The following is a 21,024-nucleotide window of genomic DNA, read 5'->3' on the forward strand; positions in this document are numbered from 1 at the left end:
TATAAGTTCAATTCTAGATGACATTGTCATAGGAACTCTCTATAAATGTTACATTATTGTATACAGTATATGGAATGTGTAGCTTGTAGTGTTGGATTAATACTAAACTTTAGACTTTGGTACTGATACCAGCTTTCACACCTTAATACTGATATCAAAACAATACTGAAGCAAATAATGCACCCCATCCCCAATAATAAAAGTCTAAATGGTACCATACCGCTCCCACCACAGTTTTATGAAACACCCGTAGCAGGTTCCATTCCACTCCCAAACACATAAATATGAATATAAAATACATGTAAAAAATTTTTTACAGTTATGATAATTACGTTGTCGTTCATTCACTGGATTTGCTGCTTGAGGTCTTGGGTGTCTCCAGTTTAGACTTATCTCTTAACAGTCACATTGAAACTTCTGGATTGCATCTGTGTGGATTCTGGAAACTCCGCTTCTCCCCAAAATTTGCAGTTCCTTTGATACTGCAGCATGCTCAGCTACATGGGTAAAACATTGTCTTTCTAATGTGTTTATACGTAAACAGTTAATGTGTTATTGTTCAGGCAGTACAGAGGGAGGTGAGTTGTTCTACATGTTCAGTCCAGCAGTTGCTTGCCCTTGGCCACAATAACAAAGTGGAATGTGCAATTGTTTTCTATTTTAAATTATTGGTTTAATTTATATTTCATACACTGAAGGTTCCCTTTGTTTTACAAATTATTTTTGTACAACTTGAATGTATTGACCAACTTATGCATGACATTTTCAACACTAAATATTGATTAAAACATGCATGTTGTTGCCTTGATGCAGTCTGCTTGGCTCAGTTTTCAAGCTGAAAATTGCCAACTATCACGTGTGTAAGTCTACAAGAACTGTTGTGATTTGTAGGTAGTTGTCATATTTTCCATTTAAGGTAAGAAGGTTGCTGATATACAGACAATTGCTTTTAAATTCTGTATTTATGGGTTTACACATAAGTAACTAAACAAATAAGTGGGTTTACGTATCACTTTTTTGATCAATTAGGAGGTTTGCACACAGTGCTAGATCCAAGTTTCTATTATAGCTTTTCTTCCATCATAAAAAGTTAATTCTGACGGTATGGTTTGGGGTGTCACCTTCAAGCCTGCTAATCAGTGTAATTAAGGGTAGTGGTACACTATTTAATTCAGCCTTCCTTTTTGCATTTTGGCTTCTCTTGGAGTACTTATCCTGTACAGATGAACTTGTCCATCCCACTAGAAAACAATCAGTGCCTATCCTACAATCCAGAAAATGTTAATGGACACAGTAAATATATATATGTATACATACACATACACACACATATATACTTCTTATTAAATTATTAATTTTTTCTATTACAAAAAAAACCTTACACATTATAAAAAAAAACTACAAAAAAAGTGTGCCCTGCAGCATGAAATGATTAGCAGAATGTAAATGATGTTAACTGTGGATAACAGTTTAATTATCCTTGTTTTCTGTTCTATTGCCAAAAATATTTTGTTACAGTTTTACATAATGGTTTGAAATTAATTGGTGAATACAAACAGCAGTATTTTTTTCATTATTCAGTGTGGTGTTGGTGGTAAATTTACTGTAGCCAGTTGTACATTACACAAAGCCATCAAAACCTTCATAGTGAATGCATTTTGAGTGTATTTATGTATTATATACATTAACATATACATATCCAGGAAGCAGGCACACTTAGTCCTAAAACTAGATGAAAATGCCATGCACAAAGTGTTTGACAGTTAATTGGGTCACCATAGTTGCAGATATATAGGAAGAGAGTAATGGAGTAAAAAGCTTTAACTTTTTTTTTTCTAGAAAAGTCTGTACAGTAATCCCTCCTCACTCGCAGGGGTTGCGTTCCAGAACCCCCCACGAATGATGAAAATCCGCGAAGTAGAAACCATATGTTTGTATGGTTATTTTTATATATTTTAAGCCCTTATAAACTCTCCCATACTATTAACATTATTAGAGCCCTCTAGACATGAAATAACACTCTTTAGTCAAAAGTTTAAACTGTGCTCCATGACAAGACAGAGATGACAGTTCTTTCTCACAATTAAAAGAATGCAAACATATCTTCCTCTTCAAAGAATGCGTGTCAGGAGCAGAGAATGTCAGAGAGAGAGAGAGAAAAGCAAAAAATCAATACGTGCTTTTGGGTTTTTAAGTATGCCGAAGCACCGCGATAAAACGGCATTTTTTACAGGAGCGTCCGTATCCTCTAGGAAAACAGCCTCTGTGTAAACAGCACCTCTGCTCACACCCCTTCCGTCAGGCGCAGAGAATGTCAGAGAGAGTGAGAGAGACAGAGAAAAGCAAACAATCAAGCACCACGCAGGAAGCATATCGTATATCATTGAGGAGTTTTAGTTAATATGTAATACATGCTCTGCCAATAGCGTCCCTTGTATGAAATCAACTGGGCAAACAAACTGAGGAAGCATGTACCATAAATTAAAAGACCCATTGTCCACAGAAATCTGCGAACCAGCGAAAAATTTGTGATATATATTTAGATATGCTTACATTTAAAATCCGCGATGGAGTGAAGCCGCGAAAGTCGAAGCGCGATATAGCGAGGGATCACTGTACATCATTAGACTAGGAGCCATTTAGATGGTCATGGGAAGTTCATTAATCAAGTTTTTTCCAAAACCTGTGAAACATCATTCAGTTTTGGCACTTCTTGTGAGAAAATGAACTGTAAATTCACAAATTGAAGCAACAATAACAACAACAACATTTATTTATATAGCACATTTTCATACAAAAAATGTAGCACAAAGTGCTTTGCAAAATGAAGAATAGAAAAATAAAAGACACAGTAAGAAAATAAAATAAGTCAACATTAATTAACATAGAACAAGTAAGGTCCGATGGCCAGGGTGGACAGAAAAAACAAAAAAAAAAAACTCCAGAAGCAAATGCATCCACAGGCTGGATGTTTGAAGTAGTAAATGTCATTCATTGACCTCTAGGTCAGGATAATATTTAATATTGGTGTACATTTTTCAAATATGTATATGAAACCTTGAATGATAAAATAAAACAAAAAAGTCCCCCATATCTAGTGACAGAAAAACTTGAATCACTTACCATACACAGTATAGCACCTTTAGTCAAGGGCATTATTAATTAAGACATTTGACTAAAAACACAACTGATGATAAGCCTTACACTTATGGTTGAATATCTGATTTATACAAAAAATCTATTATTCATGTATAGCTGAAATTAAAATTGAACAATAGAAAAAAAAATAGAAACAAAGAGCTGAAAGGATGTAGTCCTTTTTGAGGCATACTTACGCAGCCTGTAAAAACCAATACAGTTATTGCTGCCAAAGATGTTACCACCAATAATTAAGTCAAATATTTTTTCACAGGGAGCACTGCGTATTGCTTAACTTTACTGAATTAATCAAAATCACAATTTTGTTTCATTTATTTGAGTCAGGGTTCCATTTATCTATTGGTTTTATTTGAGGATCTGATGACACTCACATGTGAAAAATATGTTTAATACAGAAAATCAGATGGGTCGAATACATTTTCACTTTATGGTTTATGTCGTTGTGTTCATGTTGTGCTTTTTTCCTAAAATCTATCCTTAGTTGCTGTTATATGAAAATTAAAATATGATTTCTTTGTTGCATTTCATAATTAGGTGAATTAAAAGTTTTTTTCAGTATAATCTTTAAATATTCTCTTGCATGCATGCATGGTTGAGGTTAAATATGCATGTGTTTTTCCATAGAAAAATATGCTTCAGGTTTGCTGTTTTATTTTAATTCAGGTTTAAGCTATTTAGTGAAATCTGAGATAATAGTTTACTAATGTCATTTCTGCTCTGACATAATATTCAGTGTTGCACAGTGACACTTATCTTGCAAAATTCTATTATTTTCATGGGTTTTGGCACTCCTCAGTTATGACGTCAGTCTATATACTGTATTTGCATAAGAATATGTTTAGTTGAGCCATTGTAAGACCAATCATCCTAACTTTGACTGAGTGCATGACCTCAGAAAGTGAGCACTTTCTTATGTATCTGAATCTTGCCTTAAAAATACATAACAACCCTGTTTTACCTGCCTGGAGTGGGTAGCCTAACAGACTGAGAACATCTGTCATGGCTAACATAGTTTCATTATTTAATTTAAATATGTGATTTCTTGTCTTGAGTAAACCTACCATTTATAGTGTATCTTTTCTCAGTTAATAATCCCACTGCAGATGTTAAATATTTTTTTCAGTCATGTAACTAGCCTGTATAGCAGATAATAATAGCATTGTTTACCAGAATATCTCCAAAAGACTCATTATTAAGATTCAATTTTGGGTATTGCAACCCTAGTGTGATGTGCTATGACTTCATTGTTTTCTTTTACTTGATGGGTGGGTTGTTGTCCTGTCTTGGGGATAATCATCTGTATACAAAACCAAATCCTTTGGATATAGCAACCCAAAACTGGTCTAAGTAAGTGTATAAAATGGATGCATAAATAGATGTATTACACTTTTTTTTATTTTCTTACAGCAGTGATTAATACCTTGTGCCCAATGTTGCTGAGATTGGCTGAAGCTACCAATGGCTCTGTACTGTAAAAAGCAAATTCAGAAGATGAATGCATATGAATTACTTAACACTCTATTCAGCTATGTTTCAGATTCTAGTAAATTTAATAATTAAAAAATAATAAAATTTAACTTCCAAATAATTATTAGTTAACTTATTCACATTCACATAGTGATACACACATGAGAACAATGCATAAGAAATTTTCCTGACAACTTTTAAAAATATTTAAATGTAATAATAAGACCATTTCCTTTCATTTGTGAGCCCCTTTAAGTTCTTAAAAATGAGAAATACCTGCTTTTTGTACAAAAGAAGTTTATTGCTGCTAAAAAGAAATAGGTTGATATTTTCATGAAAGAACATACCAAGTATTACTGAGTACAAGGCCGGAGAGAATTTTGTATGACAACACAACTAACAAAATGAAACAAATATGTGAAAGTTAATGCCATGCTGCCAAAAGAAAATATCATACCAAGGCTAGTCCCTGGTTATGTGCTGTGTTTTGTGAATAGGCTGTGGTATAATATGAGCTTTACATGTTCCATGTTTTGAGGTTATTTGTTCTAAATTCTTATAAAGGGTGCAGAGCTCAGGATGTAAGCTGTGAATTTCTACATCACTAGGATGCCATTTCAATCACTTCATGGCCAGGGTGTAAAAGCAGTGAACTTTAAATCACAAGGATGCCAGTTCAATCCCTTCCACATATTCATTATGTTACATTCAGCCATGCACTTAAACCTGAGGGCATTCCAAATCTTAATAAAAGAAACAATGATAGTACATTGTGTCATTAAAGAAATGATATTCATACTGAAAAGTTTTTATAGAAGGTAATATTGCATTTTATTAAACGATTTCCAAAGAACAGTACTGTTTTCCCCAGTCTTATCATAGAAGTAGAGAAAGTGGTGACATTCTGTTATTTATTTGAAACAATGATTCCAAAATACTAGGAAGGTCTTAATTAAATGAAATATGTATTCTTCTGGGAACCATATGAACTCATTTATCAGACAGGATTAATATCTTTGAAAACAAAAAGAAATATATTTAAAATTAAATTGTTCTGGTGCATCGGATGACTATGACATAAAAAGCCATTAAAGCTACTTAAAGTGTACTTTTATTAAAATGTACTTTTATTACTCAACTGTAATGTAAGTCTTTTGTTGATATTGTTTTCTTGATCCACGTTTTTAAATGTTAAAATTATTTTACTTACTATTTTATTTACAGTATTTGTGTTTCCCTTGGAGCAAAAAGCTTTTAATTGTCATATTCAGTTTTATTACAATAATAATTTTCTTTTATTGTCCACTTTAGGTATCAGTTTGTCCTCATTTCAGTCACTTCACTCATTTCATAGTGTATTCTGCCCTTTAAGAAGTGATTAGCTATATAGTTATGACTGAAAATTTTAGTTAGTAAAGATAAGAGGTAGTATTTCCCCCAGCAGAGTATGTCTGCATAAAACTGTTGAATATTCTAGTACTGGCTAGTGTACTTGAATACTTCTGACAAAATATTTTATATACCCCATATTTAAAAGTTTTTACTTTGTAATATTAATTTTTCTGCATTTTTCATACCAGAATTTTAAATTTCCATTGATGTAAATGTGCTGTTTATTTAGATCCCATTGTTGGTTTGGCATCCTATTCCCTCTAAGCTGTGCAAAGCAATGACAAACAATTTATTTTTTAAAAAAGTTGATAGAACACATATTTCAAAAGTTAAAAGACCAAGTCTTGCTTGAAAATGAGAAGTATCCAAATCCCTGTGGGAAATTCCCACCCCGAGCCGTCACTCACTCCTCTGTGCGGAAAGATTCAAGTTGTTTATTGTAATTGGACTCACAAAGTGATGCAACAATAAACTCTTTACATAGAGGAGAAAATTCTGTTTTTTGTTCCTGTTTACATTACAGGTGTACACATCATAAAAAAGGTGTTGCAGTAAAGTAGTTCCTGAACGCAAATCTCAGCTTTTCTTTCCTGTTCACTTTTTTATACTTCAGGATTAATAAAGCTGTGCTATTGAGAAACCGGCATTTAAGACCCTATAACTGCTGGTTCTGGACATGCTGGGGAACCAAAACACTCAAGTGTTGCGTTGTATACCAGCACTGAAAAAGTACCAAAATACCAAAGTTTATCTGAATACTATACCAACTTGATGTTAATTTTGGTATTATTGATGTAAATTGTGCTGGCAGAGTGAGCTATCATCAGGGTTGAAATTCCAAGGGGGAAGCACTCTTTGTTATAATATATGTACATCTTTGAGCACAGATCAGCAAGGGGGAGCAAACCACACCCCCACACTGTAAAGCAATTAAGCATCTGTGTAATTGGCAGTATTACATGCACAGCAGGGTGTCACATGCATGTGTGTGTGCGCAGGCTTGCAGAATGATGTAGCTGGGTGCCATTTTGGAACTGGTACGGTACTGAAATCAAAATTTTTCTATCAAACCAACATCAATACACATATATACATATATACTCATAGATAGATAGATAGACAGATAGATAGAACTTTATTTGTCCCCTGTGTGAAATTTGGCTTTCTACAGAAGCTGTTTAAAAGTAATGATATAGTTTAGCAACTGTAAGGGGCAGGGTGTAGAATTTAAGGCAAAATGTATAACAATTTGAAGGACAATAGTGAACATCAGACAAATACAAAGATGCACACAAATATTTTTAGCATCTCATGTACTGTTATTGAGCTTAAAATGAACAGAGCTGTTATTGGTGAAATCTGAACCCATGTCTTGAATTGGGCCAGTATCTTTAAGGTTGAAGCTACATGGACTCACAAATAGCAAGCTGTTTTAACATTTAGTATATTGTGCTAATTTCAAGGTTTGATATCTGCTACTGTATTTTGGAAAGTTAAAATTCTAATCAGAGATCTCTGCAATTACATTTTGACTAGTGAGAATCTGAATTACAGTTGGTTGCAATTCCATTTTGAAGGGTGAAAACAGACAGACTTTTTCTGTGAACTACTGTGATGGTTTCATGTAGTGTAAGTACATTTTGACTGTTCAAGATTTCACTTAATGTGTCTGAATTAAAGATATTTTAAATATAATGTTAAAAAATTGCATTTTTGAATATCAGACTGTTCAAAATGTGTTTCACCATATCTGTAATTCTAGTTTTGATTAGTAAAATTACAAATATATACTATTTAGATTTTATGGTCTTTTATTTCTGATTTAAATTTTAATTGGTTAAAATATAATTGCACGGGAACCTGCAGGCACTACAAGAAAAGCAACAGCTGAGGTGTTCAGAGCAGCTGACATAAGAGGACTATTTGGAGCCACATTTTTTATTAAAACCGATACCTGCAAGAAAAACCACAACCATCATTCTTTGTCATGCTTATTTGTGTCATACCTCTTATACAACTTGCGTAAAATTTCATAAAGGATTTGTACTAATGACAGAGGGAAGTTTTCACAGAATATTGGTCAACAGCTTTTACAATAAAAAAATTTAGTAGCCCATTAGACACCACCAACCTACTAGTCCAAACCAGGAACTGTAGTACCCTTTGACCAGTGGACTACGCACAGTTTTATGGCTTGAGATAGTAACTGAAAAAACACTGGCAGAAGTGAGGTGCACAGGATCTGCAGTCACTGGCAGATTTCAGTTTGGCAGCTTATTTTCAAGTTGTACACTAAGTAGATTAATCTTAACTGGTAGAGCGTAGTTAGATTCAGTTAGATTCAGAAAGTTTTTTTACTGTAAAATCTCATATTGGAAAAGTAGGTTTGAAAATAGCAGTAACTTTTTAGTTGTAATAATTACAGTATATTTGGCATGGAACATACACTCTTATGTTGCGTTTTCTGATTAAATTCAAATGGCACTTCATAAATGCACAGAAAGTCAGTTAGAGTCATAGTCCAAATTAGTCCAACCTTTAGCTTCAAAACATCTTTCGTGCTGTGGTTTCCCATAATTTTTTTTCTTCCCATGGAATGCACCCAGGCCAGCTATACAACTTCTTCTAAAGTAATAAAGTTACTTTCTGCTGAAGCCAACCATTACAAAAAAAAAAAAAAAAAAACATTTTTTAGATTTACAAGAAGTCAGCTTGCAGTGGTGTTTTGACATTCTTTGTTAGACTTTAAAAAATCATAAGTGGGTAATCCTTTTCTTTCAGAAGACTTCAACTTGTCAAGAAAATTGACACCAGGAATTTTAAGTTTAATTGAGAACATTAAACAGGTCATTTAACCATTGGGTGTGTTGAACTGTCCTGAATTAATTTGTAGCACAGATTTACAGTGGTGTGAAAAACTATTTGCCCCCTTCCTGATTTCTTATTCTTTTGCATGTTTGTCACACAAAATGTTTCTGATCATCAAACACATTTAACCATTAGTCAAATATAACACAAGTAAACACAAAATGCAGTTTTTAAATGATGGTTTTTATTATTTAGGGAGAAAAAAAATCCAAACCTACATGGCCCTGTGTGACTGTATAACTTCACTCCATGGCTTTTTACAGTTTCTAACAAAATATTTCATTTCTGCTTTGGATGTAGTTTGACAAGTGTGAAGCTTTTTATTTTGCTGTTTGTATCATTTGGATCGTTACCCCTGTGATTAGCCATAAATGCCTTGAGTTGACTGTATAGCGCAGCTATTGAGAATAAAATTTAACACTGGGTTAGTGCAGTTTGCATTAGACATCTGAATTTCTCCAACAGATGAAAGGTTCATTTTTGAGACTTGTAAGATGTACTGCTTATTAAAATAGCAGAAAGCTGTCCTTTAACTCAGGTGATTAGTAAGAGGAAAACTGTTTGTTTGAGAGCAAGAGTGAAGTGCTAAAATTAGATATCTGAAAGTGGTAAGAAAACTCAAGGCTTAAAAACATGTTATCCACCATTACTTTTTAAATTATAGGTATACTGGATATGAATTATGTCTTTACAGAGTGATGTCAACATCCAGTCAAAAGTTTACCAGAGTTCTCAGAGCTCCCAGAGTTCACAGGAGCTGGCTGACAGTTTTGCTGATAAACTAGATACTCGCTTTTTTGGAGAATTACTCGCCGAGCTGCATAGAAAGAACACCGAGGTCTATAACTGTATCTCTGAGCATGTGGATAAAATCAGGGGAAGGTAAGAATCAACAAACCTCTTTGTCTATTTTTCTCTGGTGACATTTTCAAATTCTAACTAAAATTCAAGGACAAATGTGTAGAGAGAAGTTAGTTTTAAAAGCTTGTCATTGTTTATTTTGAAGTCAAATGCCATGTTGGTGAGCACAGTCAAAATCCTCCTCTTTTAAGAGAATAATACCCTTCTGTGCATTACCTGATATGATTTTCTGTTTGAATAGGCTTATGTAATAATTATTTGATGTTTTTGCATTTTGGTAATGAAGACATTTGTTATCTCAGAGGGATCCTTGTTTGTTTACAAAATGCAGAACATTTTTACATGATTAAAGGAAATAAACCAAGAGGCAACACATGACAACCATTGCTATAATCAGTACACACACACACACACACATCCATAGGATTCCTAAAAATAAGAATAATTAACTCTTAACAGTATGCAGTCGTTATGTAGATTTCAGCAGGATTTCCGGAACTAGTAAAATTCAAAATGCTTATTGTCCTGGGATAATGAGTACTTAAATATATTGCTTTTGACCCTTGGAAGCCTAAATCTGGAGTCTGATCATAACAAATGAAAGTCAGGACACAAAAGATGGCTGTTGTATAATAGCATCAAGTTGGCCTACTTTCTAACTTGTTTGTGATACAGAACAGTGAGAGGTCACTGCTGTAAACCTGTAATTTTAAAATTAACTTGGACAATATTATTTAGACAATTTTTGTTCTTATTGCTAAGATTTCCAAACCAATATATTAAGGCAAATATGACTGCAGCTTTGACAAAAAGACCACAAAAAAGTGGCATTAGTTAGTCTAGTTTTGTCGACTGTACGGGAACTATTGAGTTTCATTAGAAAGAACAACTGTTTTTGTCCTTTCTAACAGATTGGCAAGTGCAACTTCATAACAATATTATTCCTGGTGTGGTATTGTATATTTCTTTTCTTTTCATCAATTTCAAGCTATTTGGTTTGTATGAAATGCAAAACGTACAGTTAAAAGAGCTCTTGTCCAAATTTGCATGTGTACAGAAATAGGGTAATTGGCTTAGAAAGTTGCTTTCTTGTAGTAAGGAAATCATGGGTTCACATCCCAGGTCCTGCCTGTGTGGAGAGCGCTTTAAGTAGTGAGAAAAGTGCTGTATAAATGTAAAGAATTATTAATATTAGAACTCCATGATTTTAGTTTGACTAAACAGGACAAGCAGAAAGTGTCTTGTTTTTACTGTTATAAAGAAAACTATAAAGAACTTCTTCTTCTTCTTTCGGCTGCTCCCATTAGGGGTCACCACAGCAGATCATCTTCTTCCATATCTTCCTGTCCTCTGCATCTTGTTCTGTTACATCCATCACTTGCATGTCCTCTCTCACCACATCCAAAAACCTTCACTTAGGCCTTCCTCTTTTTCTCTTCCCTGGCAGCTCTATCCTTAGCATCCTTCTCCCAATATACTCAGCACCTTTCCTCTGCACATGTCCAAAACAGCACAATCTCGCTTCTCTGTCTCCCAAACGTCCAACTTGAGCTGACCCTCTAATGTACTCATGTCTAATAATATCCATCCTCGTCAGATCCAGTGAAAATCTTAGCATCTTTAACTCTGCTAATTCCAGCTCTGTCTCTTGCATTCTGGTCAGCGCCACCGTCTCCAACCCATATAACATAGCTGGTCTGACGACCGTCCTGTAGACCTTCCCTTTCACGCTTGCTGATACCCGTCTGTCACAGATTACTCCTGACACTCTTCTCCACCCATCACACCCAACTTGCACTCTCTTCTTCACCTCTCTTACACAATCCCCATTACTCTGTACTGTTGATTCCAAGTATTTAAACTCATCCTTCTTCGCCAACTCTACTCCCTGCATCCTCACCATTCCACTGACCTCCCTCTCATTTGCACACATGTATTCTGTCTTGTTGCTACTGACCTTCATTCCTCTCCTCTCTAGAGCATATCTCCACCTCTCCAGGGTCTCCTCAACCTGCTCCGTACTATCGCTACAGATCACAGTATCATCAGCAAAGATCATAGTCCACGGGGACTCCTGTCTAATCTCGTCTGTCAACCTGTCCATCACCATTGCAAATAAGAAAGGGCTCAGAGCTGATCCCTGATATAATCCCACTTCCACCTTGAAAAACTATGAAGAACTGAATAGCACAAATACTACATGAATGATTTTGAACCAAAATCCTTATCAGTGGTAACTATTAGCTTTCACAGCAATTCATCTTCCAGTTGAATATCTGGATTGTGTCAAATGCAGAAACTCTGGTAATAAAATGGTAGAGTAAATTTTGCCTTTTTCAGTTTTAATATCACAGCTTTCATAATGTGAATTAGTTTACTTCTGCATTTGTAATTGTTGCACTGCATTATACATTTTTCTTTCAATCATTTTAGGAAACACCATTTAGATTCAAGTATTGACTACAAGGTAAGCATCATTCTTTTTTATGCATTTTGACATAGTAAGTGACTCAATCAAACAAAGGTTATGGCATGGAATTTGACCTTTTTGGTTTAGAAAAGGCTTCTGTTTAATGAATATATCTATACTAATAAAAGGCAAAACCCTCACTCACTCACTCACTCACTTACTCACTCGCTCACTCACTCACTCATTCATTCATTCATTCATTCATTCATTCATTCATTCTCCAACTTCCCGTGTGGGTGGAAGGCTGAAATTTGGCAGGTTCATCCCTTACAGCTTCCTTACAAAAGTTGGGCAGGTTTCATTTCGAAATTCTACGCGTAATGGTCATAACTGGAAGCTGTTTTTCTCCATTTACTGTAATGGAGATGAGCTTGAACGCCATGGGGGCGGAGTTTCGTGTGACATCATCACGCCTCACACGTAATCACGCAGTACATAGAAAATCAGGAAGACCTCCAAAAAGCGCTGAAGAAAACATGCATTATATAATTGAGAAGGCAGCGAAACAATAAGAAGCGAGCGAGTGACATATAGAACCATATTCATGAGTTCTGCTACTTCGGAAACAAAGCACGATGTAAACCTACACTTTAAATTAAGTTCATAGACAGGCTGCTGCTGGCGTTTGTAATTTAGTGCCTGCCCATATAAGGCCGTCCGTCAGCGGCAATCCAATAGCAAACTCCCACTAAATATTCACCGGTTAAAGACTGTGCTTATGCATGGGAAGATGAGATGGTCAACGTGGTGTTTGGCACAAACTCAGCGAAACTGCGAGAGAAAGTTTTAAGTGCCAGGACTAAGGTAACATTAAATACAGCCATGGACATAGCACGAGATGGCACCAGCACAGCTGGGAACCTTCGATGCATGTACACCGAGCGGCTCACGTGAACTGACGCAGTGCACAGATAAAAAGCAACAGTTCCAAAGAGCGTTGAACAAAAACCGAATTACACAATTGAAAAGGTAGCAAAAAATATGAAGTGTCTGATACATACAAGCATATTCATAAATGCAGCTACTGTGGAAACAAAGCACACGGTGGAAAAAGTCAATGTCCCGCTAAAGGAAGACAGTGTAAAAAACCCGTGCATGCAGTGTGTCAGGTCTCGGATAAAGAAGAAGACGAGCTGTTTATTGATGCAGTAAGAAACGAATCGATGAATGAAACCTGTCAGCTTTACAACGATTGACAAACACGGAATGTAACTTGAACACAACACATCCTACAAATACGAACCTGATTGAAAGAAATAATGATAATCAAATCATTGATGACAGCAACACTTAGTAACACTCACAAAACAAATACTGTATATTGACAGTCATGTTACGTTATTTTTAAAATGTTCCCTTTTCTTTTTCTAGCTTTTTTAACACACTACTTCTCCGCTGCGATACGCGGGTATATAAACTGCTCAAAAACATTAAAGGAACACTTTGAAAACACATCAGATCTCAATGGGAAAAAGAAATCCTCCTGGATATCTATACTGATATAGACTGGGTAATGTGTTAGGAACGAAAGGATGCCACATCATTTGATGGAAATGAAAATGATCAACCTACAGAGCCCTGAATTCAAAGACGCCCCAAAAATCAGACTGAAAAAATTATGTGGCAGGCTAGTCCATTTTGCCAAAATTTAATTGCAGCAACTCCAAATTGTACGCAGCACTTTGTATGGCCCCTGTGTTCTTGTATACATGCCTGACAACATCGGTGCATGCTTCTAATGAGATGACAGATGGTGTTGTGGGGGATCTCCTCCCAGATCTGGACCAGGGCATCACTGAGCTCCTGGACAGTCTGAGGTGCAACCTGGTGGCATTGGATGGACCAAAACATAATGTCCCAGAGATGTTCTATTGGATTTAGGTCAGGAAAGTGTGGTGGCCAGTCAATGGTATCAATTCCTTCATCCTCCAGGAACTGCCTGCATACTCTCACCACATGAGGCCAGGAATTGTCGTGCACCAGGAGCCACTGTACCAGCATAGGGTCTGACAATGGGTCCAAGGATTTCATCCTGATACCTAATGGCAGCCAAGGTGCCTTTGTCAAGCCTGTAGCGGTCTGTGTGACCCTCCATGGATATGCCTCCCCAGACAATCATTAACCCACCACCAAACTGCTCATGCTGAATGATGTTACAGGCAGCATAATGTTCTCCATGGCTTCTCCAGACCCTTTCACTTCTGTCACATGCTCAGGGTGAACCTGCTCTCATCTGTAAAAGCACAGGGCACCAGTGGTGCATCTGCCAATTCTGGTATTCTATGGCGAATGCCAATCGAGCTGCATGCTGCTGGGCAGTGAGCTCAGGGCCCATTAGAGGACATGGGGCCCTTGGGTCACCCTCATGAAGTCTTTCTGGTTGTTTGGTCAGAGACATTCACACCAGTGGCCTGCTGAAGGTCATTTTGTAGGGCTCTGGCAGTGCTCATCCTGTTCCTCCTTGCCCAAAGGAGCAGATACTGGTCCTGTTGATGGGTTATGGACCTTCTATGGCCCTCTCCAGCTCTCCTAGAGTAACTGCTTGTCTCCTAGAATCTCCTCCATGCCCTTGAGACTGTGCAGCGAGACACAGCAAACCTTCTGGCAATGACACGTATTGATGTGCCATCCTGGAGAAGTTGGACTACCTGTGCAACCTCTGTAGGGTCCAGGTATCGCCTCATGCTACCAGTAGTGACACTGACTGTAGCCAAATGCAAAACTAGTGAAGAAACAGTCAGAAAAGATGAGGAGGGAAAAATGTCAGTGGCCTCCATCTGTTAAACCATTCCTGTTTTGGGGGTCATCTCATTGTTGCCCCTCTAGTGCATCTGTTGTTAATTTCATTAACACCACAGCAGCTGAAACTGATTAACAACCCCTCTGCTACTTAACTGACCAGATTAATATCCCATAAGTTTCATTGACTTTATGCTATACTCTGATTAAAAAGTGTTCCTTTAATTCTTTTGAGCAGTATATATATGTATATATATATATCCCGATCTACATACTCGAATAATGGATACTTTATTCGCCATCAATGATTGTTTTGGTAAAGCCATACTCAGTGTATTCATTAGATGAACGGTAAAAGAGTAAGAGCGAGGGGAGGATGACTTATTGAGGCATGCAGGCTGTAGTGCGTCAACTCTATCTGAATTGCGATCACATTTGAAAAAATATATCTTTTCGTTCTATTTAGTCCATATGTGTCAAACTCAAGGGCCGCGGGCCACATCCGGCCCGGCGTGTAATTATATCCAGCCCGCGAGATCATTTTATAAACTGTATTATTGTTATTAATGGCCGGGTATATGAAGCGCTGGTAACACAATAAACTACAGATCCCATAATGCAGCGCTTCAGCTGCCTTGCCGAACACTTACCGTGTTAATCAAGTCTAGCTTATGATGCTGCAAGTTATTGCGAAGCTAGCTCACACGATGCTGAAGAGAAAAGTTGATTCTGAAAATAGAGCCTTTAAAAACCGATGGGAGGCTGAGTATATGTTTACTGAACCCGTGTGTCTCATTTGTGGAGCTAATGTGGCTGTAATTACAGAATTTAATCTAAGACGGCACTATGAGACAAAACATCAGGGAGTTCTGTGTTGTGGAGATTCTCAGGATGGATTGCAGGTGCTCATCAGTGAGGCTGAAAGACCTGAATGCAATGCAGAAGATACAGAAAGCAGAAGAATTAAATAAGAATCTGACACTTCAGCGGACGTTTTTACCCGTGCACAATCACAAAGTGATTTCAAGTGAAGTTGCTTTTATGGGAGACACAAATGCACCAGTGCAACTTTCCCTGTTGACAAGTAATGTTAAACCAAGTCGTCACTACGGTGTTCCCAAATACGCACTTTGCTGATAAACCGAGCGAGTTTGCACGGTGCTTTGGTGACTTTGAAGAACAAAAAAAGTCTGTCTACATGCGGCTCGAACCTTGTGCATGTTTGGTAGCACATATCTGTGTGAGAAGCTCTTCTCAGTGATAAAGAATAACAAAACAGCACACAGGAGTCGCCTCACTGATGAGCACCTGCAATCCATCCTGAGAATCTCCACAACACAGAACCTCACACCAAACATAAACAAACCTGTTGCCAAAAATAGATGCCAGGCGTCCAGCTCTAAAATGACATATGAGCAAAGACAACTTAATGATTTGATTTGTTATTGCTGAAAGGAACACATTTTATTTATATTTCCAGGTTTTGTTATGCAGCATGTTCATATTTGAATTTGTATAATTTTGAAAGGATATATTTTTATGGAGAGCAGAATCTTTTGGGATATTTAAAATCTAAGTTTATTTTTTATATAAATTTACATAAGAGTAAAGAAATTTGAATGTTTGTTCTTTTAAGTTATTTAAGGTTTGAGTTGATTTATTCAGGAATAATATTCCTGTCTGTTTTTACCATTCCTACCAAAGATATTTCTGTCGACTAAATAAAAATTCCTTCTATTTAAAATTTAAATAGAACTTGAACAATACGATAGTTCATAATATCCACGCAGACTTGCACGTAAGAGCGGGAGTTATCCGTTTTAACAAGCAGCGTATTGCACTGATACGAAATAGCTGTGTGTGTATATATGTAGATATGTATGTATATGTATATATATGTTTATATATGTGTGTGTATATATGTGTGTGTATGTATGTATGTGTGTATGTATGTATGTGTGTATGTATGTGTATGTGTATATATGTAGATATATATATGTATGTATATATGTGTATGTGTATATATGTGTATATGTATAGATATGTATATATATATGTTTATGTGTGTGTGTGTAAATATATATATATATATATATTTATATATATATATTTATATATATATATATATATATGACAGCAACACTCATCACTCACAACAGTGACAAAACAATTACATTGACAATCATGTTACGTTATTTTCAAAATGTTTCCTTTTCTTTTTCATTGCTTCTTCAACACACTACTTCTCCGCTGCGAAGCGCTAGTGTTTTGCTAGTCGCTAATATTATTCGTTAATTGCTTCATAAAGCTCACTGAATATTCCGTTAATTTTATGGAAATTCATGAAAAGCTTAAGACCTGCAATCACAAAAATGTACAAAAGTCTGTATTCAGTGTTTAGTAGAACATTGCCCGTGCGCTGGTAATGGAGAGGCTTCTAGTTTTTGGAAGAACTTTGTATAAGAAATGAAAAGTAAGAGTGCTACTTTTCTATCCAAAGACAATTTTATACAAAACATTACTAAAAGTTATTTTAATTGTTCAGTCAAATGTAATCTTGTTTACTTGGAATTAAAAATGACTTCTTATTAAAAGGATGACACTTCAGAGATCTAAAGAAAAGAGTTGCATGGCACTTTCTTCTTTGTGTTCTGTTGCTCGGTTGTAAATTCATGTATAGTACACTGAAGTGTTGAATCAGAAAGAAGTCAATGAAAGCACAACTGCTTGGTTAACCATGGAAGTTAAACCTTTTCTTGATTTCTTTGTATATACTTTGCTCTGTGGTCCAGCCATTGCTAATTACTTCCAATTTAACAGTAACCCAGTGTTCCACCACTCCAGTATGATATGGTACCACTGTACAACATATTGTACTTTAAGGTGATGATGATCTTAGCAGGTATGCATTGTGTGATAATCGTATACTTCAGCATTCTTTACTAGGCGATACTAGGCAGTTTTGATGATAGCAGGAATTAGTGTTTGTAGATTCTACAAACAAATATCAAACAATTTACCATTAGATGATCTCAAGAGACATTGCAAAAGGGATTTTTGTAATAGAATTTTAGGTAAGGTATAAAACTCAGCTATACCAAAATAATTTTTCTTCATTATGTGTGAAGCAGGGGCGGCACGGTGGCGCAGTGGTAGCGCTGCTGCCTCGCAGTTAGGAGACCCGGGTTCGCTTCCCGGGTCCTCCCTGCGTGGAGTTTGCATGTTCTCCCCGTGTCTGCGTGGGTTTCCTCCGGGCACTCCGGTTTCCTCCCACAATCCAAAGACATGCAGGTTAGGTGGATTGGCGATTCTAAATTGGCCCTAGTGTGTGCTTGGTGTGTGGGTGTGTTTGTGTGTGTCCTGCGGTGGGTTGGCACCCTGCCCAGGATTGGTTTCTGCCTTGTGCCCTGTGTTGGCTGGGATTGGCTCCAGCAGAACCCCGTGACCCTGTATTCGGATTCAGCGGGTTAGAAAATGGATGGATGGATGTGTGAAGCATGCTATAATTTAACTGCAAAGTGTACATTTAGAACATATATCTCATTTAAACCAGTCTAATGTTTATTCAGGACAAGATCTAAATTGAGAATGATGTCAACTGCCCAGCTCTTGAGGCCTTTCGCATTTTTACTCTAAGTGTATACTTTTAAATTGTTGTGTGGATTTGCTTGCTAAATTATTATGAACAATGGTATAAACAAAATATTTTGGGTGTATTATAGATGCAAGATGATTTTCATTTTAATTTTTCAGGAAGTTAATGAAGATATTGAGTCTCTAATACCAAAGGGAGTGTCACAACTGACAAAACAGCAGATCCGTTATCTTCTCCAGGTTAGCAAACAATTTTAATGGTAATACAGTCTTTGGGTGTTGGGGTTTTTGATCTTTTAAGTTAACTTCAGTTTTTTCTTAAATTTATATTCACAGATGCGAACACTGTCAGACAAATCTCTGCGTTTACTTCTTACTACCTTCAGCAGTCTTAAAGAAGAACTGATCCACTTACAGGATGACCTAAGAGTGAGACTTTTCACATATATGAATTCAATGTATTAACAAAAACTCATTGTAGATTTTCATTTAAAGTAGTACGCAATTCTTCTGTAGTACCGTATTCTTTTGTACATTGGTAGTGATGTCTTTTCCTTGATAATTATACTGAAGTTTTATGGGTAAGAACACAGACTGTGTAAGAAGGTGGCTCCATCTACATAATTTGCGGCTTCCTTTTGATTTGACTAATGTAATTATTATAATTGTAATGTTCCAACTATGCTATAAATATGATAACCTAGGAATGTTAATAAATAATAATACCCTGTTTTGGGTAATTAGTAAGTAACTGGTGCAGGTGTCGCACCTATTAATTTCTTCTAAGTTTGCATTAATAACATGACTTCTCAATTTGCTTCAATCATTAATCAGTAGTATTTAGTTTTCAGATTTCTAGCTCTAGCATTGTAGTTTCCCCATAAGTAGACTTTTTTATTATTATTAGGTAGAGAGTATTAAACTGTCCTATCCCAAATGCTAATCACTTAGTTATTAATCATGATCAGACGTATCCACATACATTGTGAGCTTATAAAATTATTTTGTTGCAAGACCAAATTCTAAATCTTGAGTTATGGTGCTGCATCTTAAATATATTAATAGAAGATAAGTGCCCAATCAACTAACTTATAATTTAGTTGTTTTTAAAAGATCCTGTGCAGTAGTTGGCTTAAGCACCAGTTGCAAATTCAGCAATGTCTGCAAGATCATGGGACATAACAAAAATGTTAAATAGTCAACTTCTATATAGCAAGCATGTGATAACTGGGCTATGATGACACGTGGTTGATATTGAACGCATCTTTTTTTCTAGCAGAGTACAAATGCTAAATATTGAAGAACTTGTTGAAACACAATTGTTACCAAAGGCTATATTAGCAGGCTATCTAGACAGGTGCAGATCTTAAGGCTCCTTTTAGGTAAAAGAGCATATGCTAAAGTTCTGCTCCTCCATTAAGCGCATTTATTTTTTCTGTAAAAGTTCTCTGCATCTCAGTATACACAGGTAGGTTATTTGTAATTATTCTAATATACCTTCTATTTTCACTGATCTTGCTTTATTTTATAATGTTTTATTTCCATAACAACATTTTTAGAAAACTGTTTCTGGTCCACTGAAGTATTTTGTTTGAAAAAAAGTAATATACATTATACAAGTGTTTCAGAGATCATAATATAGTTATTACATGACCAGAAATATTACATGAGCTGAAATCCGCTTATTAAACAAAACTGTTTGATTAGCCCTTTTTAATCTTTTATATGTTTTTTTATTTTTTATTTTTATAACTTTTCTGCTCAAGGAGTGCTTATTACGTAAATGTCTCTGTTCTAGTTCAAACCTGTTGCAGCTTGATATTTAGCCTGTCACTGCAGTCATCAACATTTTTAACCTGAGGGGGATTCTCAGTGTACTGAATATAATATAGAATAAGATACTAAACAAAACTGTTAGTAAAGGTAGCATTCCAAGCAGATTAACTTACACAGTTTTTTTTTCCCTAAGATTTTAATGAGAAGCAAAAACTAAGGTTCAGATTGTATCAAATTTTTCTTTTGAAGCAATGTTAAATATATTTTTATTCTAATGTCTCAGAATCGGTTCCACCTGGGAAAACTACATTTTTATTAACTTGAATATTCCTTAGTTAGAATACATTTTTAGCCTTCTCCCTTGTGTTTGCACCTTAATAACCATGGGTGCATGAACTGTTGCTCCACATAAAGGATATGAAATATAAATGTATACTTACACTATGTCTTCAGGGAGTATTCAGACCAGTTCACTTTGTATCCATTTTATGTTCATTGTTGTGTTAAAATCATTTACATTCATTTTTCTCCTCATCATAAGCACTCCTTTACCCTGAAAGGCAAAGTTAAAACAGGATTTTAGGAATTTTTGCAAATTCATTATGTCAATGTAAATGCATGCTAAGAGTTGTGGGGTGTGTACAGTACTTCAAATCTGATCACTTTTATGATCTCAAAACCATAACTTTTTACATATT

General features: G+C 35.8%; 1 protein-coding gene across 2 annotated transcripts in view; it reads left to right on the forward strand.

Annotated features, from left to right (window-relative positions):
- Window positions 1-21,024, forward strand: part of pof1b (POF1B actin binding protein) — a 66,581-nt gene that overhangs the window by 37,663 nt on the left and 7,894 nt on the right. For both annotated transcript variants that reach the window (XM_039765936.1, XM_039765935.1), the window contains exons 4-7: window positions 9,581-9,768; window positions 12,181-12,214; window positions 18,710-18,790; window positions 18,887-18,979. In XM_039765936.1, the coding sequence (XP_039621870.1) occupies window positions 9,581-9,768; window positions 12,181-12,214; window positions 18,710-18,790; window positions 18,887-18,979 (396 nt within the window). The remainder of the gene's footprint in view (window positions 1-9,580; window positions 9,769-12,180; window positions 12,215-18,709; window positions 18,791-18,886; window positions 18,980-21,024) is intronic.

The sequence above is a fragment of the Polypterus senegalus genome, chromosome 10 (assembly GCF_016835505.1).
Source record: "Polypterus senegalus isolate Bchr_013 chromosome 10, ASM1683550v1, whole genome shotgun sequence".
Lineage (NCBI taxonomy): Eukaryota > Metazoa > Chordata > Cladistia > Polypteriformes > Polypteridae > Polypterus > Polypterus senegalus.